This window comes from Hyperolius riggenbachi, chromosome 10 (assembly GCF_040937935.1).
Source record: "Hyperolius riggenbachi isolate aHypRig1 chromosome 10, aHypRig1.pri, whole genome shotgun sequence".
Taxonomy (NCBI): Eukaryota; Metazoa; Chordata; class Amphibia; order Anura; family Hyperoliidae; genus Hyperolius; species Hyperolius riggenbachi.
This window is the reverse complement of record NC_090655.1, coordinates 27,793,902-27,813,612: the sequence shown is the minus strand read 5'-3', so window position 1 is coordinate 27,813,612 and position 19,711 is coordinate 27,793,902. Positions and strand designations below refer to the sequence as shown.

General features: G+C 42.9%; 1 protein-coding gene across 1 annotated transcript in view; it reads left to right on the top strand.

The window, feature by feature from the left end:
* Positions 1-19,711, top strand: part of PDE6C (phosphodiesterase 6C) — a 115,908-nt gene that overhangs the window by 48,040 nt on the left and 48,157 nt on the right. Inside the window, exons 2-11 of the mRNA XM_068255081.1 lie at positions 3,253-3,405; positions 3,496-3,585; positions 7,615-7,755; positions 10,708-10,782; positions 14,704-14,768; positions 14,872-14,938; positions 15,827-15,874; positions 16,303-16,452; positions 19,276-19,419; positions 19,517-19,582. Of these exons, the coding sequence (XP_068111182.1) occupies positions 3,253-3,405; positions 3,496-3,585; positions 7,615-7,755; positions 10,708-10,782; positions 14,704-14,768; positions 14,872-14,938; positions 15,827-15,874; positions 16,303-16,452; positions 19,276-19,419; positions 19,517-19,582 (999 nt within the window). The remainder of the gene's footprint in view (positions 1-3,252; positions 3,406-3,495; positions 3,586-7,614; positions 7,756-10,707; positions 10,783-14,703; positions 14,769-14,871; positions 14,939-15,826; positions 15,875-16,302; positions 16,453-19,275; positions 19,420-19,516; positions 19,583-19,711) is intronic.

Sequence of the window (19,711 nt, the reverse complement as noted above, 5' to 3'; positions counted from 1 at the left end):
TTCTTCTTCTTTTTTTTTTTTTAATTCTGATATTCATTATGAATGTGCATAGGGACAGAATCCCAATGGTCTAAAATGCATTGAGTTGGGTGTTTATTTTTTTATTTCATCACTGCACGCACTTCTGCCTGAAACTAATGTGCCGGAGGAAAGGGTTCTAGCCATGTAGCCATTATTCAGCAACTCCACTAGGTTCTAGCACACACACGTCAAACTATGGTCCATGGCCTGCAGTGTCATCAAATTTGGCCAACAAGTGGTTTCCTCACTTTGCATTATGTTTGGCCCACTCAAGACCACCAGGGAAGGTAAACTGGAGGTGAAGCCCTCAATTACAATGAAAACCATATGAGGAAAGAGGGAGAAAGCACCTGTGAAGGGGAGGGAGGGGGCCACTTCACAACAGGGAACTGTATAAGGGAGGGAAGGGGACACTAGACACCAGGGAACTGTATAGTGGAGGGACAGGGCCACTAGCTATCAGGGAACTGTATAGAGTAGGTAGGAGCTACTAGACATCAGGGAACCATAGGGGAGGGAGGACCACTAAACACCACATAACTTTATAGGGGAGGTAGGACCTCTAGACACCAAGGAAGTGTTTAGGGGAGGGAGAAGGCATTAGACACCAGGGAACTGTACAGGGGAGGGGGACCACTAGACACCAGGGAACTGTATAGCGGAGAGAGGCTTGGGCCATTAGATACCAGGGAACTTAGGGAGGGAGGTGGCCAGTGGCCACTAGATATTGAGGTTGGCCCACAACTTGGTCCCAGTATTAAGTTTCAGCCCACTATGTATTTGAATTTGACACCCCTGTTCTAATATATCACTGAGGAGATGGCTGCATTTTTTTTACTGCCAAACCCCAAAAACGTTTTTAAAACCCAGTCCATGCTTGTTAGATGATTAACTACTTCTAGACCGCACAGAGCTCTGTGGGCTGATCAGGAGACGATTTCATTGGCTCCTGAACGCATCATCACTGTGAGCCAACCCCATTGGCTTACATTGATGGATAGGATCAGGAGCCAATGAAATCAGCTATGACAGCACACAGAGCTCTGCCGTCATAGCAATGGCAAAGAGAGGGGCCTGCAGTGACGGCAAAGAAGAGGCTGGCTTGCGGCAGTGTTTCCTCCTATAAACCCCCCCCCCCCCCCCCCCCCATTCCTTCCTTAAAGCAGCAGGGATAGCCTTCTGTACTTGTTCTACTTACATAACATATGTTTTGTACTGTCCACATTTTGATTTCAGAGAATTTCTATAAAGTAAAAAAAGAGAAAACTGTTCCAGGCATTTTCCATCTTTACTGCCTCTGACTGAAGCTAATTCTGCTGCCATTCCCTCTGTTGTTCTTTTTTTTCTTCTAGAAACTTCACTGTCAACTCTAGCTTACTTTGTGAGCACAGCATAGATAGTATTTCAGCAGCTTCTGCAGAGGTGTGATGTGTATTTCCCTTCTCAGCCTTCTCATGTCACACTGAACTACCCTCAGCCAATCAGTGAGGAGCAGGAATGTGGGAGGGGTGATAACAAGCTTCCCTCTCCTGAGCAATGTACCAGAAAGTAGCCAGGCTGACTGAGATAAGATTAATTAACCACCTAAGCCTATCTGGACGAGTATCACAATTGATTTGACACAAAAACAAAACAAAAAAAAATACACCTTTATTTCTAAACAATATATTGTCGCCATACATTGTACTGGGAACAACATTTAAATGTTGTGATAGCCATGACTGATAGGCAAATAAAATGGGTGGGTTTATTTATAGTAGCATTGCTTATTTTTAAAGTATAAGGGATGGAATTGGAAAAATAGTGTATATTTTCTTTTTTGTGTGTATTTACCTATAAAATGCATAGAAAAAAGTAATTACTGAAAACAAGTATCACTTTAAAAAAAGCTTAATTTGTGCAAAAAGAACCAAGATATAGATCATTTACATGTGATGAGTAGTGATAAAGTTATTGGCAGATGAATGGGAGGAGCATTGACAGGGAAAATTGTGTCCGCCCTGAAGGTGAAAGCACCTGCGGGCTGAAGTGGTTAAAACTGGAATGCTTGCAATGCTGGGTCAGGATGTAGACTACATAATAAACACAGAGCAGTGGTTAAATGGAATTTGATTTTGTGGCTGACTAGGCAGTTTACATGCAGACTATCACTCTCCGCCGATCCCCTGCCTCTTCTATGTCGCCACTCCCCACCTGCATCCCTTCCCTCCCCGCCTCTGTAAGCTGATTGGAGGGAAGGGACACAGACGGGAGCCTCCTATAGAGGAGGCGAGGGAGCGGCGGAGAGTGACAGGCTGCATGTAAACAGCCTGCTAGCAACACGCTGTAGGTTGCTAGCACAGCGGTTTCTTTTGGGGGGCACAGCAGAGCGCAGGCGGGGGGCCTGGGGGGAGACAGTATAGTAACAGAGACTGGGCATTATATGCAGAACCAGCCTCTGTGTGCTAATAGGATTCTTAAAACCCACCTCGTGTTCTCTTTAAGGTGAGTAAATGGGGCGGGGAAGAGGAGGGAATAGGAGGGTGATAGGAGGGAACATTGCCACAAGTCTGCCTCTTCCTGTCTGAACATTTGCATTTTTTAAGGAGTGATTGTGGTGACTGGGGTGAGAGAGGAGAGGAATAGACAATGCATAGAGGTATTTGCATCCAGTCTGAGCGCAACTCTTTGCTAACATTAGTTAAACTTGCCTCGGGTTAAAGAGGAACTCCAGTGAAAATAATGTAATAAAAAAGTGCTTCATTTTTACAATAATTATATATAAATGATTTAGTCCGTGTTTGCCTATTGTAAAATCTTTTAAATCACTGATTTACATTCAGACATTTATTACATGGTGACATTTTTACTGTTGGCAGGTGATGTAGGTGCTGCATGCTTTTTTGGCAGTTGGAAACAGCTATTTCTCACAATGCAGCAAGGTTCACAGACAGGAAACTGCCAGGAGTACGTACTTGTGGGAGGGGTTTCACCACAATATCAGTCATACAGCGCCCCCTGATGGTCTGTTTGTGAAAAAGAATAGATTTCTCATGTAATAGGGGGTATCAGCTACTGATTGGGATAAAGTTCAATTCTTGATCGGAGTTTCTCTTTAAGCGTGCTTTAAGTGTATTTAAATATTATGCTACCACTTGAAGCACCTTCAAACTACTAATAGGTTTGCATTCATTTTACAGTTAGTAATAAAAGATTGTGTTTTGAGAGGAGTGTATTATCTTTGTCTTGCAGAACACACACTTCTCCGACTTCGCAGACAAACAGACAGGATATTGTACGAACAATCTACTGGCCACGCCCATCATACATGGGAAGGAGGTGCTAGCCGTTGTCATGGCCATCAACAAACAGAATGCCCCAGCCTTTACCAAAGAGGATGAAGAGGTACCGCAGTCCAGATACACTATACACTGCTTTGAGACTGCTACACTTCCAGATGACATTAACCTGGTATTTGTATCATTTTTTTTCCAGGTGTTTGCAAAATATCTGAATTTTATATCAGTAGTCCTTATACATAACCACGTGAACTACCTTCATAACATCGAGTCAAGGAAGAGTCAGGTAACAGCATACAGTATATAAGCTGTGGTTCTTCTATAAAGCATTGTGAAGCATATACTTCAGGGTGGCAACAATTATGGGGCGTCAACAGGCGGCTCTCCTCCCCAAATGTCCCCCTCCTCACACTCCCCATCTCCCCCTCCCTAGATGCTCGGTGCCGCTTCACTCACCTGCTCCCAGTGTTCCAGTGGATCTACATCCGCCCATCTAGCATCCTGTCTCCATGGCTACAGCGGTGTCTTTTGACCTGTTATGAACTGCCAGGTCACATGATTCACCGCTGTAGTCAGAGAGGAACCTCATGTGTGGCTGGTGATCCCATCGCTAATCTGCTGAGAGCAGGGAATCTATTGCCTGCCCCAAAATGGCTGAACGGTCTAATTTAAACAGATTTTGACCTAAAATCAATAGGAAGTATTGATCGAGCATGACAAAGAATTTCTGTCAATTGGGCGCGGGACAGGACCAGCAGCTGATGGATGGGCAATAGTGTCGCTTTGCATACAACAGTAAAAAATGGCGGTTTGATAAATTTTCAATAGATATCTTACTGAAATCAAGGGAAATCAAAGTGCAGTGGGGAGGGAATTGATCAGATCCAGAACAGAGAACGATCCAGTGGAAAGGCTCTAACTTCCATTCACCTTCAAATGTATGTATAATTACAGTAATACCCAATCAACATACCTTTGATGCCCATGCACTCATACACTTAGGCTATGTTTCCACTATGGCGATTCCTGTCTGTTCACCCCCAAACAATTTTGGATGTGATATTACAACCCATTTAACTCAATAGGTGGCACCCAAATTCACGTGCCAGGGAAAAAAATCAGAGGGCCTGCTGCATTTTTTTCGCATCACACACATGCAAATCCCCATTGAAAAAATTGTATGCAAATTTGCATCTGCGCTGCATCCGGTTCAGATACGGACACCGCACCCTAGTGGAAACAAAACCTTACTCAACCAATCATCACCTTTCTACTTAATTTACTAGGCTGTGCCCTTACTGCAGCCAATGACATTGTACAAACATGAGCACTGTATGAGTGATAACATTCCATCTCCGACCAATCACTGCTTTCTTTAATAATCACCACCACTTCTTCTGCTGTATACAGTTACTTCTGTATACAATTTCCAAACTCATTCCCACTGCTGGACCTGGAATTACTCCTCCCTCCGAGTTGCTATGACTCGGAGGAGGAATAATATTTAAAGTGAATGGGAAGCGATGTTTAAAAAAAAAAAGGTCAGATACTTACCTAAGGAGAGGGAAGGCTCTGGGTCCTAATGAGCCTTCTCTCTCCACTGCCGGTCCCCATTGTAGCGCTGGCTCCCCCGAAGCAGCATTTAACCAATTTGGTCAAATACTGCTGTTTCCGCCCCCGAAAGGAGTCTTTGGAAGCTCCCAGTGCTCCGTACTGCGCATGCACGAGCGCCCTCTCTCGCACACTCGAGGGTGCGCAGTATAGAGCAGGCCTGTCTTCGGGAGGACTCGGCTTCTGAAGACTTCCAAACTCCCCCGCAGCAGAGGATTTGAACGAAGGAGCTGCCGCCTGAACGAGAGCATGGGGAGAGGAGAGGGAAGGCGCTATAAGACCCAGAGCCTCCCCTCTCGTTAGGTAAGTATCTGGTTTCTTTTTTTTTTTTAACAAATATCCCATTAGCTTTAACACCAATGTGGGTTTGAGCGGCAGCAGTCTGCGCTTAGCTCACCAGCGGAGTACACATATGTATGTTGTATCCTACAACTTACGCAATGCCCAGCAGGCTTACATCTGGTAGTTATTATATACTTTTTTACATATACATATGCTTTAAAGTAACACTGAAGTGAAAAACTTATGATATAATGAATTGGTTGTGTAGTACAGATAATTACTAGAACATTAGTAGCAAAGAAAATAGTCTCATAATTTTTATTTTCAGTTATATAGCTTTTTCTTTATAACATTGTCATATCTGCAGTTTTCAAGCCATACTCTATTTTAAACTATTAAACAAAGCAGGGCTAATGACCCTTTTGAACTTCCCAGCAGTAAAACCTTATCTAAGGCTCAACACACACCATACAATCTTGGTTGTTCAATCTTACCACTTTCATGTAGTATAAGAGCTTATCCAATCAATCATTCAAGGTATTTTCAATCTGTTGGCCCTTATACTACATAGATTTGGTAAATCTGTACAACCAAGATTGTATGGTGTGTGTTGAGCTTAAAGCTATCTCTCACTGTTTCTTTGATGTACAATTTCCTTAGAAAACAGGACTGTCTTGATCCAAGTTGGGTCGAAGAGCTCAGAGAAGCTCTTTTGCATAGAGAACAACTGAAGTTTCTTTACTCTTCCTGTACTGGAAAACAATATGAGACTATTTCCTTTGCTACTAATCTTCTATTTATTAGCTGCATTAGAAATACAATTCATTATATCATAAGTATTTTTTTTTGCTTCAGTGTCCTTTTAAGTACTTTTATATTTTATGAAAGTCAGTTTAATAGAGGTGGAAATGTGTACAACATAGTTCCCAAATGCCCCTTTCTCAGAGTGATAGTCCCTCTTTGGGAACCCTGTCCCTCTTTCCTCCTCATTTGTCCCTCTTTCAGGAATGATATATAGATCTATGCAAATGTAAGTATTTTTCTACTGAAAAAATGTGTTTAAATGACTCCAAACTTTATTCATATCCTTTACATTCATATATATTTCTTATTTTCGAATGTTAAAGTACGCCTGTACCTGTAAAAAACAAAACAAAACAAAAAAACCCACAGCATAACTCACCTACTCCAGGTTCCCTTCGCTGTCTTTTCCGCCCCGTCAGCTCTCCCATTTCGCCGCAGTGTCCCCTCGTATTTGCCGGCATTTTCACTGCTATGGCGTGGACCTGGAAGTACTTCCGGGTTACTTCTGAGTCAGCGCCATAGCAGTGGAAATGCCTGCATTTACGGGAGGGCACTGTGGCAGAACGGGAGAGCTAACAGGGCAGAAAAGACAGCGAAGGGAACCTGGAGTAGGTGAGTTATGTGATGGAGTTTTTTTACAGGTCTTAAAACTACGGCCATGATCAGGGGCGTTCCTAGGGAAAATAACTGCCATTTTTTACCTGCCCATATTCGACATTCTAGTCAGTTGAAGATTTTGGCTGACTAGAACAGGGACCCCTGGGGACACTGGACTGAGGGGATGCAATGGTACCTATAACAATAAAACCCCTTCTCAGTTCAGAGGTACTTTAATATGATGGCAAATTAAGATAGAAAGGACTGGTGTGGTTTGAATTATAAAACAACATTTTTTCCTATGAAATTCTTATGGTATGTGTGACTAGGGGTGTGACTGGGGTGTGGCTAGGGGTGTGGTAGAGTGTAATTAGAGGTGTGGCAGGGATGTGGCTTAAAGGACTAGTATCACAAAAAAAAATGTAACATTCAAAATAAATGAAAACACATACCGTAAATAAAAAGTGCATTTCTGCAAAGCATAAATGTGCTACAAATTACTTTTCTTCTATGTTGCTGTCACTTACAGTAGGTAGTAGAAATCTGACAGGTTTTGGACTAGCCCATCTCCTCTTGGGGTATTCTCAGGGTTCAGTTGCTCTATCCAACTGCCAGAATAGTGTAAAAACAGGTGGGGGCTACATCTTTCTATAGATCCTGTCTAGGGAGGTTTTTTTTGTAAAGAGAATAAATGAAATACTGAGAACCCCCCATGAAGAGATAGACGAGTCAAAAACCTGTCAGTTCAGTCAGATTTTTACTAACTACCGTAAGCGACAGCAACATAGGAGAAGAGTAAGTTATAGGGTTTCATTTTACTCTGGAAGAAATCTTATTTGTATGTGTTTACTTGTTTTTTAAAATTTACAATTTTTCAAGATAGTGGTCCTCTAAGTGTCCCTCTTTCTCATCTCAAACATTTAGGCGGTGTGTATACATTGTAATGGTTGGTAGTAAAGTGAGAGGAAATGCTATTGTTGTGTTTGTGTTTAACAGTAACCTGAATCGTTTCCTCCCACAGATGCTGCTGTGGTGCGCCAACAAAGTGTTTGAGGAACTTACAGACATCGAACGTCAGTTTCACAAGGCCCTCTACACCGTGCGGATATACTTGAACTGTGAACGCTATTCTGTGGCGCTGCTGGACATGACGAAGGAGAAGGTGACTGACTGGTCCTGCGTGCCGAGAGATTGTCTCACTTCTGACAATGTGTGAATAGAGAGAGGCCACATGAGAGAAGCGTAGACAAGCTGTGAACCCGCTTCCCACAGCAATACAGGAACTAGCCAATCGCACAAACCGTCTCCCAGGGAAACCTCTAGAATTCAGCGAGGGGCTGAGATCTGTTCTGCAGTTCAAACACAGATTAACCTTGAAAGAGAAAAAATAAAACATAACTTTTAATGAAAGATCACAGATAAAAACGTAGTAGGGCTGCTAACACATACTAGTTTGGTGATACAACAGGGGAAGGTGATACTAATAAATGGTAATATCCTCAGCTTACATTGCAAGGGACACATTCACTCTCCTCACTGTACTACATACAAAATACCCCCCCCCCCCCTTACATTAACAACCCAACATGTTTCGGTCCCTCTATAAATGGGATCTTCCTCAGGAGAACAAAAAGTTCTAAACGTCCAAGGTGCTAAGTGCTAAAGTGCATTAAAAACAGTACATTGTAATTTATCACAACAAGTAACAGTAAGACAGCATGATGGCCAAAGCAGCAGCCAATGGCCCCCCTACGAAACTTTGGATGGGGACCCCCCAATGTACTGTTTTTAATGTGCTTTAGCACTTAGCACCTTGCACCTTTACAAAATCACTATATCAGAAGTTTATTTTCTCTTCAGATTCCCTTTAAAGAAAGCCTGTACTGAAAAAAAGTTCCCCTGGGGGTTACTAACCTCAATAGGGGGAAGCCTCTGGACCCTATTGAGGCTTCCTCCGTCCTCCTGTGTCCCACGGCGGTCTCGCTGCAGCCCACGGATCGCCCAGGCGATAATTGTCGGGCTGTGCAATATTTACCTTTTACTGGCTCCAGCGGGGGCGCTGTTGCGGCTCTTCCCATTGAGATAGGCGAAAATAGCCAATCTTCATTGGGTCCGCTCTACTGCGTAGGCGCAGGAGACTTGTGCCTGCGCAGTAGAGCGGCCCGACGGAGATCGGCTATTTTCGCCTATCTCCGTGTAGAGAGCGGATACTGCGCCTGCGCTGGAACCAAGGAGGTAAATATTTACATCACCGCCGCTCCGGGAGGATTTTCTCCGCCGCCGTGGGACCGAGGAGGACGGGGGAAGCCTTAATAGGATCCGGAGGCTTCCCCCACCCCAGGTGAGTACCCCCCAGGGGAGGTTTTTTTCATTACAGATTTTCTTTAAGATTGTGACGAATTAAAATAATATCATTCCAGTTTTACCCAATAGCTCACCTGGTTGAGATGTTGTAACTACAGTAGTAACTACAAAGCATGCCACACACAACCCCTCCACCACCCCCACCACACCCTGCAAAAAAAAAATTAATAGGATTCCCCCTACATAGACTTCTCTGCTGCCTACTGGGGGATCGCAGAGGAGAAATACTACAGTGTCTCCTTGTGAGCTACTATTAGGATACTTTCCAAAAGTTCAGCAATGCATACAAGTAACACGTATCCATTTTTTTTCCAGCCAATTGAATGTATCTAGCTAGTTCTAAACTAATTAATACTCATCAAGGTATCATTTTCACAATTACATAGTTACATACAGGTAGTTTATTTAAAAATACATCTGGCAATTAACCTTAAAAGAGAAAAATGCCTTCCTGACTCCAGAGATAAATCCCTGGATCAACTCTCCCGTGAATTACCTAGTAATTATAGCCGTGGATGCCCTTCAATGGAAGAAAAGCATTCAAGCCCTCTTTAACCACCCTGGCGTTCTGATTAAATCGCCAGGGTGGCTGCGGGAGGGTTTTTTTTAAATAAAAAAAAAACTATTTCATGCAGCCAACTGAAAGTTGGCTGCATGAAAGCCCACTAGAGGGCGCTCCGGAGGCGATCTTCCGATCGCCTCCGGCGCCCAGAATAAACAAGGAAGGCCGCAATGAGCGGCCTTCCTTGTTTCGCTTATATCGTCGCCATAGCGACGAGCGGAGTGACGTCATCGACGTCAGCCGACGTCCTGACGTCAGCCGCCTCCGATCCAGCCCTTAGCGCTGGCCGGAACTTTTTGTTCCGGCTACGCTGGGCTCAGGCGGCTAGGGGGGCCCTCTTTCGCCGCTGCTCGCGGCGAATCGCCGCAGAGCGGCGGCGATCAGGCAGCACACGCGGCTGGCAAAGTGCCGGCTGCGTGTGCTGCTTTTTATTTCGTTAAAATCGGCCCAGCAGGGCCTGAGCGGCAGCCGCTGGCGGTGTTGGACGAGCTGAGCTCGTCCAGACCGCTCAGCTGGTTAAAGGAAACCCGAGCTGAAACAATATTTTATACATAACAGGGGCTTCCTCCAGCTCCATGCGCACAGATCGCTCCCACACCACCGTCCTCAGTCTTCTCCCTCTTCAGTACCGGGTCCCGTCACTGTGACCAGTCGTGGGAAGTCTGACATAAGACAAGTGCGCTCTTTATGTATCTCTCCTGCAGCCGCTGGAGAGATACGTAGAGGGCGCACTTCTTTTGCGCAGACTGGCCGCGACAGGCTGAAGTGACGAGACCCAGTACTGAAGAGGGAGAAGACAGGACGGTGGTGTGGGAGCGCTCTGTGCGCATGGGGCTGGAGGAAGCCCCAGGTATGTATAAAACTGTTATATCGTTTCACATATATATACATATATCATTTATCTGGTTTCCTTTAAATGCAGATATAGAGTTTGCCATAACTACTTCCTGAGGTAAGATGTTCCAGATTCCAGACTCTCACTGTAAAGGACTCCTTTCTAAATAGTTGGCAAACCCCTTTTTCATCCCCTCGTCCGCTGTACAATCATAAGGACACATTAGATCCAGTTCAGAATGGACCTTCAAGTTATTACAAATGCCTACTTGAAGTTGTGATTTAATTAAACAGAAGCAGATCCACTTTCCATACAGACTTTACATTCTTTTTATCATTTTTCTCCTTGTGTAGGAATTCTATGAAGAATGGCCCATCCGGCTCGGGGAAGTGCCGCCCTACAAAGGACCAAAGACACCAGATGGAAGGGTTTGTAAGGCCTCTTTTTTTACATATCTATACATTTGTAAAATTGATATGAAAATGGTAAATGGCTTCTTATATGTCAAATTGTTCATGTACAAATGTGTAAATAACATATCTTAAAGCAAGCCTGAAAGGTTAAAATCCAGGTCAGCTGTCTGTTTCAGGTGCATTGTAATGTTGTTGTTGTTTTTTTCAGGTTAACAATGGTTTTGATTTTACAGCTAATTGAGCACCAGGGGAAAAAGAAATTAAACCTCCCCATAAGGGAGGATCTTAATGACGTGTGCCATTGTGGGGATGGGGGGAATGAGGGGAGGGGCATTACTTACCTAAGAGGGGCTGATCCTGGCTGTGACCTCTCGCTCGCATGGCGATCGAGAGGTCACAGGCCTTTTCATTTTCCCAGGGCAGTGGCATTTGAGCAGCCCACCATAGGCGAGTAAGCTGCTTACCCAAACCTCTGCCCTCCAGCCAACAGCACGATCCCTCAAGAACCGCCCTTATGTGGAGTTTTTGGGGGGGTTTTAATGTATGTAATTGTTTCAGTTTTCTTCTGTATAGATTGTTGCAATTCTTTTGGATTTCCAGGACAATATTCTGACCTGTAAAGATCCAGGCAGTATAGAAACAGTACGTTGTCTTTATAAAGGGGCTACACACCCCACATTACAATTATAGGAAGCATTTATTATGTGGGTTCAGTATATTTAGACTGGTGAGATGGATCCGGCCTAGTAATTATTTTTTCAGTCACATTACCTGACGAAGTAGGAAAGACCCTTTAAACACGCAGTAGACTTGCCAATAAACAGCCCTTAAATTTATACCATACTGATAATTTTTTTTATACTTATCTCTTCTTTGGGTGCCTCCAAAACACATACCTTTTAGACTTTGGTAATAATTTGTGCATTTTTTTAGACTTCTTTTGGGAAACAACATCATTTCTGTATACAATCTATCAATTTGGTATTGGCGCCGGTAAAACCAATTAATGTAGGTTACAACCTTCCTATTGAAGGGAATCAAAAGGCATCTTGGGGCACTGAAATGGCCAAAAACGGCCCTGTCCTTTCCAAACTGTTTGAATAAATACAATACAAACTGCTTTATAAATAAAATAAATAAATAATACATATTGAATGAATACACACACATATATGTTACAGCCAGATAATGAAGTCCAAGCACAAAAAATGACTTTTTCCAGACTTTGGCCGGCAAGAACGCAACATGAGTAAATGTGTCCGGTCACATCCCGAAGTAGCTTCCTCGCTGTCTTCTGCTCCACAAGCTGTGACTGATCAAGCTGCAGTGCTTCACACTCTTCAGGATCACAGAAAAGCTGCAGCCAGCGGCTTCGAAGGAGCTGCAGCTGTGAATTTCCTGTGCACACAGATTACAGAATGGAGGCAGCTGGGAACTGCAGCCCACAGCTGAAGGCTGATGTGAATGGTAAGAGGCAGCGAGGAGAGAATCAGGACGTGGCCAGCCACATGTAGCCATGCTGTGTTCTGGCAGGCCAAAATGTGAAAAAAAAACCCTATTTTATTTAGTGTATTGGCCATATCAGTCAACTGCTTCCCATATTGGCCAGCCAGAACCCAAAGTGGACAGACTTCAAGTTCTGGCCATATCATATATATCGACTGTTTAGCTGGAGCTACCCTTTAGTTTTTTGAAGGTTCAACTTCTAATTAGACTACCAGGTTTTAGAAAGAAAATCTTAATCGACTGCCAGAGATATACAAGATTAACTCTGCAGTAGCCACATCTTTTGACTTGGTGTAGCTAATAATTAAGCCCGTTATTTGTCCTTGGTTTATCACAGTTGGGCTATCAGTGTTGCGCAACATCTAAGAATGTTGTCTTTTCCCCCAGAACAGGCACAGTTTGTGGTTTAAGGCTTAAGATGTCCCCCTTTTTGTTATTTAACTGGATTCAGGGTATTTTTATTAAAATCACTACTCCAGCAAGCAATCAGTAAATGTAATTTGGCACCTGAATTCTCCGGCTGGTCTAAAATAAATACCTGATCTCTGCTGGCTTTAACTGCTGTTGGAAAACATGAATTAAGGAGAACAGGGATTAGAAGAATCAGAGGTACAAGCAGGGACGGATCTAGGGGGGGGCAAGCGGGTCTCTTGCCCCAGGCGCAGTTTGTTGGATTCTTAAAAAGGCGGCATAATGAATGGCAGTTTAGGCGCCAAAACCTAACCTTTAGGCGTCAAAATCTGACCTTGCCCCAGGCGCAACTTGGTCTAGATCCGTCCCTGGGTACAAGAATCAGAGTAACAAGAATTAGGGCTGGGAGAAGTAGGGTTGGGAAAAGTAGAGTTGAAAGGAGAAGAGTTAGGAGAAGTAGGGGTGAAAGGATTAGGATTAAGAGGAGAATGTTTATGGGGGAGATGTGTTGAAAGAAATAGGTTTGAGAGGATAAGAGTTGGGAGAAGTAGAGTTGAGAGGAGAAGGGTTGGGAGAAGCAGAGTTGAGGGGAGAAGGGTTGGGAGAAGTAGAGTTGAGGGGAGAAGGGTTGGGAGAAGTAGAGTTGAGAAGAGAAGGGTTGGGGGAAGTAGAGCTGAGAGGAGAAGGGTTTGGAGAAGTAGAGTTGAGAGGAGATTGGTTGGGAGAAGCAGAGTTGAGAGGAGAGGGGTTGGGAGAAGCAGAGTTGAGAGGAGAGGGGTTGGGAGAAGTAGAGTTGAGAGGAGAGGTGTTGGGAGGAGTTGAGAGGAGAGGGGTTGGGAGAAGTAGAGTTGAGGGGAGAGGCGTTCGGAGAAGTAGAGTTGAGAGGAGAAGGGTTGGGAGAAGTAGAGTTGAGAGGAGATTGGTTGGGAGAAGCAGAGTTGAGAGGAGAGGGGTTGGGAGAAGCAGAGTTGAGAGGAGAGGGGTTGGGAGAAGTAGAGTTGAGAGTAGAGGGGTTGGGAGGAGTTGAGAGAAGAGGGGTTCGGAGAAGTAGAGTTGAGGGGAGAGGGGTTGGGAGAAGCAGAGTTGAGAGAAGGGTTGGAAGAAGTAGAGTTGAGAGGAGAAAGGTTAGGAGAAGTAGAGTTGAGAGGAGAAGGGTTGGGAGAAGTAGCGTTGAGAGGAGAGGGGTTGGGAGAAGTAGAGGTGAGAGGAGAGGGGTTGGGAGAAGTATAGTTGAGAGGAGAGGTGTTTGGAGAAGCAGAGTTGAGAGGAAAAGGGGTGGGAGAAATAGAGTTGGGAGAAGGGTTGGAAGAAGTAGAGTTGAGAGGAGAAGGGTTGGGAGAAGTAGCGTTGAGAGGAGAAGGGTTGGGAGAAGTAGCGTTGAGAGGAGAAGGGTTGGGAGAAGTAGAGTTGAGAGGAGAAGGGTTGGGAGAAGTAGAGTTGAGAGGAGAAGGGTTGGGAGAAGTAGAGTTAAGAGGAGAAGGGTTGGGAGAAGAAGAATTGGAAGAAGTGGGATTAGTAGGAAAAGAGATTGGAGACGTAAGCTTGGGAGTAGAGTGTTTAAGAAGAAGTGAGTAGAGTAAGGTTTTAAGAAGTAGGGTCAAGAGGAGATAGGTTGGGAGAAAAAGGGGTGAAAGGAGTAAGGATCTAAAGAAAGAGGTTGGGAAAAGTACAGTTGAGAGTAGTAAAGTTTGGAGGACAATGGTTAGAAAAAGTAGGATGAGGAGGAGAAGGATTTGGAAAAGTAGGGATGGGAGGAGTAAAGTTTGGAGGAAAAGCACTTCAGAAATGATAAATAAAAATGTATTTGCAACAGTTCATATCAAAAAATTATTTTAACACTAAACAAATATAACTATGCTGAAAGAAAATGCTTGAATTGCTTTATAAAGTGAGCTCTGATAATAACAAAATACATATTAGTGTGCACACCCTTTGATTTTTGAAGGTAGTTATTAAATCTTTTGATTGACTTAAACTGCCTTATGGAAAATTTTCAAGTTGTCTTTTTCTTTCGCTCAGGAAGTTAATTTTTACAAGATTGTTGATTATATTTTGCATGGAAAAGAAGAAATTAAAGTTATCCCGTAAGATATAAACATTTATTACCTTGACAACTGTAATTAAAGGAATTATTGTTGAATTATATCATCCTTTTAGCTTACATTGTTGCGTGTTTTATACTTAAAGCACACCTCCCGAGGATCATTGGTCTCTTGTCAGCGGACTGCCCACCTACGTCGCTGAGAATGGATTTGTAAGTTCTATTTTCATTACTTTTGTTTTCTAACTTTAAAAAAAAGAGTGCCACAAGCCTAGAAAAGATTGCATACTCACTCCTGACTGCCCTTTAATTAAAGCAGCCGGAACATCCATACTATCACAGGAAAAAAACACATACAGTGGGATGCGAAAGTTTGGTCAACCTTGTTAATCGTCATGGTTTTCCTGTATAAATCGCTGGTTGTTATGATAAAAAATGTCAGTTAAATATATCATATAGGAGACACACACAGTGATATTTGAGACGTGAAATTAAGTTTATTGCGTTTACAGAAAGTGCGCAATAATTGTTTAACAAAATTAGGCATCCCACTGTATATAAGTAGATACATACTTGTTCTACTTACATAATATATATATATATATTATATATAATAGCATATATTGTATTTCAGCCTCATATCACACTGAACTGCCCTCAGCCAATCAGTGAGGAGCAGGAATGTGGGAGGGGAGATTACAAGCTTCCCTCTCCTCAGCAATGTACAAAATCGAGCCAGGCTGACTGTGTTAAGATTTATTACAGCAGAAACATTGATGATTATATTGGAATGCTTGCAATGCAGGGTCAGGTTGTAGACTGCATAATCAACACAGAGCAGTAAGTAAATGGAAATTGATTTTATGGCTGTCCACAAGTTCAGTGCTGAATGGTACTAAGGTGTGGTGTTCTGGTGATGATGATCTGAATTCAAACTCTAACACTATTCATGGGTGGGGCCACGGGGGAGTTGTCATTGCCAAAGTAGGCCTAGGTCTGGAACCCTACCATCATTTGCCTATATGAGGCCATAGACTGTCTAGCTGTGCCATTGGCTGGTATAGAAAGTTTAATCCATCTCTATTCTTCTTCCCACGCCAGATTTGCAACATGATGAACGCTCCAGTGGACGACTACTTCAAATTTCAGGTGAATTAATTCTCTGGGTTTCATTTAATTTTTTTTTAAAGCGGACCTGAACTCAGGACTTCCCCTCTGTTCTAAAAGATATGCGACAGCCTACTAACCTTTATCGAAACGAAAAAATATTTCTTTGTCACAGCTTACAATAAATCTTCAGTTTGTCTACTTCCTGCTTTCATGGAATCAAAGGGTTAACATCCCGTGTTTCCATATTAGCTGTGTCTGTGGAGGACTGCTGTCACAACTGAGAGATCAAATGACAGTTGTGATTACTTACAGATGAGGCGGAATTAGAAAGGCTCTTCTCTCTAAAAACACACAGGGTTCATTCCTCTCTGTTTTCCTTCTGTCTTGTGCAAGAGTTCAGGTCCACTTTAAATGCTACTTTTCAGAGTAAGAGTGTTGTAATCACGCCTTTTCTCACGTGTTTGTAGAAAGGGCCGGTGGATGAGACGGGATGGTGCATTAAAAACGTTCTCTCGTTGCCCATTGTGAACAAGAAGGAGGAGATTGTGGGCGTGGCTACATTTTACAACAGGAAAGACAGCAAACCGTTTGATGAGTACGATGAGCAGATCACAGAAGTAAGGAGATCATTGTTTCTTGCAGGGTCTTAGATGACCCCCATGTGTAAAGCCTGGTATAGAAAGGTTTCCTTGTTTTACACAGTGGGTCCATTATACTGGAGCACCTAGAGGCAGTACAGTTAGTTTAAGGGTAATTGTATATCCTTTTATAAACACATAAACCGCCCCAGCTCGGCTTTCCAGGTCTTGACGGATGCTGGATGGTTACTCTCCTAGATAAAGTTTTGGGTAGAACTATTACTTACAAAGGAGGTCTGACTGGAAATTTTTGGGGATAGAGACGCCCAGAGTATTTAATTTTTTGGATTTCTATTGCCATAAAAATGATAAAAAAGGGAAGTATTCTCTTACCTCTCCAGAAGATAGGACATCAGTTCAACGGGTTGTTTTTTTTTAATTCAAAACACAGAAAGACAACGCGTTTAACGGGTACTAGCCCACTTCCTCGGGTCAATACACAGTGCCTTGTAACAGTGTGCAGAATATGGGAGCCTGTAAATCATTTAGAGGCCACCAATACAAAACTATCATTATTAAATCGCTCTGGGCGCATCCGTCCACACATATTTCCAGTAAAGCATGATACACACTTTAAAATATGATTGGCCAACTACTGACCAATTTAACTACCTCAAAGTAGTACGGTATGATTAGCCAATCATATTTGAAAGCGTGTACCAGGCTTTACTGTTAACAACTTTGCAAAACTTTCTTTATGTACGGTATTTTAATTGAACCTGTGAGGAGAAATATTTTAAAAGTTAGAGTACATACTGTAAACAAATTCAAATTTTATTGGCCAATTAGTGGCCAATTTTACCACCTATATGTAGTATGAGGACCAACAGAGTTTGAAGACACTGAAATGTTTGTCCATCCTACGGTGGATATTGAATTAAAAAACCACTAAGAGTGGTGTACTGAACCAACTAAAACTAATTTTATCTGCTACCCCTATATCCTGCCTGATCACATGAAAATTAAAATCATTGGTCTTCACTTCAACAAAAGATGGCCAGGCCACCTCTAATTGTTTTAGCTTCAGTTTGCAAATTACTTCTGCAATGGTTTATAACTCGTTATGCAAAGAGTGCAAAGCATTTATTTTAGATACAACTTATTTTAGATATATATGCCTCTGAGGAAGCAAGCGTTAAGCTTGTGAAACAGCTGTCAGACTAGCCCTGCTGTATGTTTGGTCGGGTGGGGATGAAATAAACAGGTGGAATTGCAACACTGCTGGTGCCCGGATCTCTCTATCTATTGTTGTTATTTTAGATATAGTACAATAAGAAAAATAAATATTTGATCCCCTAGTGATTTTTGTCTGACCAAGAAATGAGCAGTCTTTAATTGCAATGGTAGGTTTATTGTAGCTGTAAGAGACAGCATAACAACAAAAAAACACTCAAAAACCCCAGTGCCCCAAAGTCAGAGCTTAATGTGCATTGTATTGAGTGAAATAAGCATTTGATCCCCTATTAAAAGATGATTTAGTACTTGGTGGCAAAACCCTTGTTGGCAATCACAGTCAGATGTTTCTGGCAGTTGGCCACCAGTTTTGCGCACATTTGAAGAAGGATATTGGCCTCTTTGCAGATCCTCAAGTCAGTAAGATTTCAAGGCTGATGTTTGGCAACATGAACCTTCAGCTCCCTCCACAGATTTTCTATTGGATTTATGTCTGGAGATTTGGCTAGGCCACTCCTCCAGGACTTTCATTTCTGTCTTCTTGAGTCACTCCTTTGTTGTCTGAAGGTTCAAGTTGTCAAACATGAGCCTGGAAACCAGGGGCGTAACTACCATGTATGGGACCCCCTGCTATAAAAGATTGCATGGGCCCCCTAAGTCCATAATTCCCCCAAGGGATAAGGCAGGCAGCCAGTAAACAAAAATCCCACCGCCCCCTCCCACCATGCAGAGCAGCATGTGTAATATTACCTGCTTCCAATGCAGTGGGTCTCCTCTGTGCATCACAGCAGTAGCACTCTCTGCTTCCATTAAAGGACACACGAGGAGAAAATAAATTAATGAAATAAACAATTGTATCTATCTTCCTTCTCCTAAAAATGACTTTTTAGGATATTCCATGGTTTTATTTTATGTTTAAATCTACTTTTAACTGTTCTACTGTTTTTGCTCAATGACACATTCATTGAAGTATGCTAGAGCTAAAATCTATGAACTATTGACCCTCTTTATCTCTTTCCTGCTCTCAGAAGCCATTTTTGGCTACGAAAGTGTTTTATAGTTGGAATTTCTTATCAGTGAGGGTCACACTGTAGTCACTTCCTGTCTGAGTCAGGACTGACTCAGCCACGTACATACCTGATATTTAACTCTTTCAGGCAGAGGAAGAAAAAAAGGAACTCAGAATAGTTATTTGTGAGCTAGGCACTGTACATACACATGTCTATCTCATCATGTCACATTTCACCTCGGGTATCCTTTAAATGTCATCTTATCATATGAGTGATGCAAGTCATGTGATCAGGAGTTTGGCATAGAGCAGCAGAGAGTGGTATTGCTGTGATGCATGGAGATCCACGGTGCTGGAAGCAGGTAAATATAACACTCCCTGTGCTACTCTACATGCAGATGGGAGGAGCAGGAGCCCCCAAGGTCCCGGGTCAACCAGCAATCGCAGGGGTTGCAGGAGCTGTTTTGCCCATGCTTGATACCTTACTGAGAAGATCTGCAAAGAGGAGGAAGCCAAAACCCCTCTTGAGATGTGTGTATGTGGTGATCTCTACCCTCAACTGTGCTTGTTCTATTTCATGAGTCCTGCCGTACACCACAGTCCCTTCTCCCATTCTCCAGGCTCTGACGCAGTTCCTGGGCTGGTCAGTCCTGAACACTGACACCTACGAGAAGATGAATAAACTGCAGAACAGGAAGGACATTGCTCAGGAGATGCTGATGTGCCATCTGAAATGCACGCCACAGGAACTGCAAAGCATTCTGGTAACCGCCTCTTACCTTATATGGTCAAGTGGAGTGAATATCACGCAGTGGGTGACGCAAAGAGTTTTTACCTGTTTTTTTTTTCTTCTTATTTGAGAAAACAAAAGAAAAGTTAAATAGAAACATAGAGGACTGTGAAGAAAATGAACTTGTGAAGATACTGGTATGTGTATCAATAATAAAGGTGTTAAATGATAAATAAATGATGCTGCGCCACCAGATAATGAGCTCAGAAAAAAGTCACCATATTATTATTTAGTATTTATATAGCGTCAACTTCTTCCGCAGCACT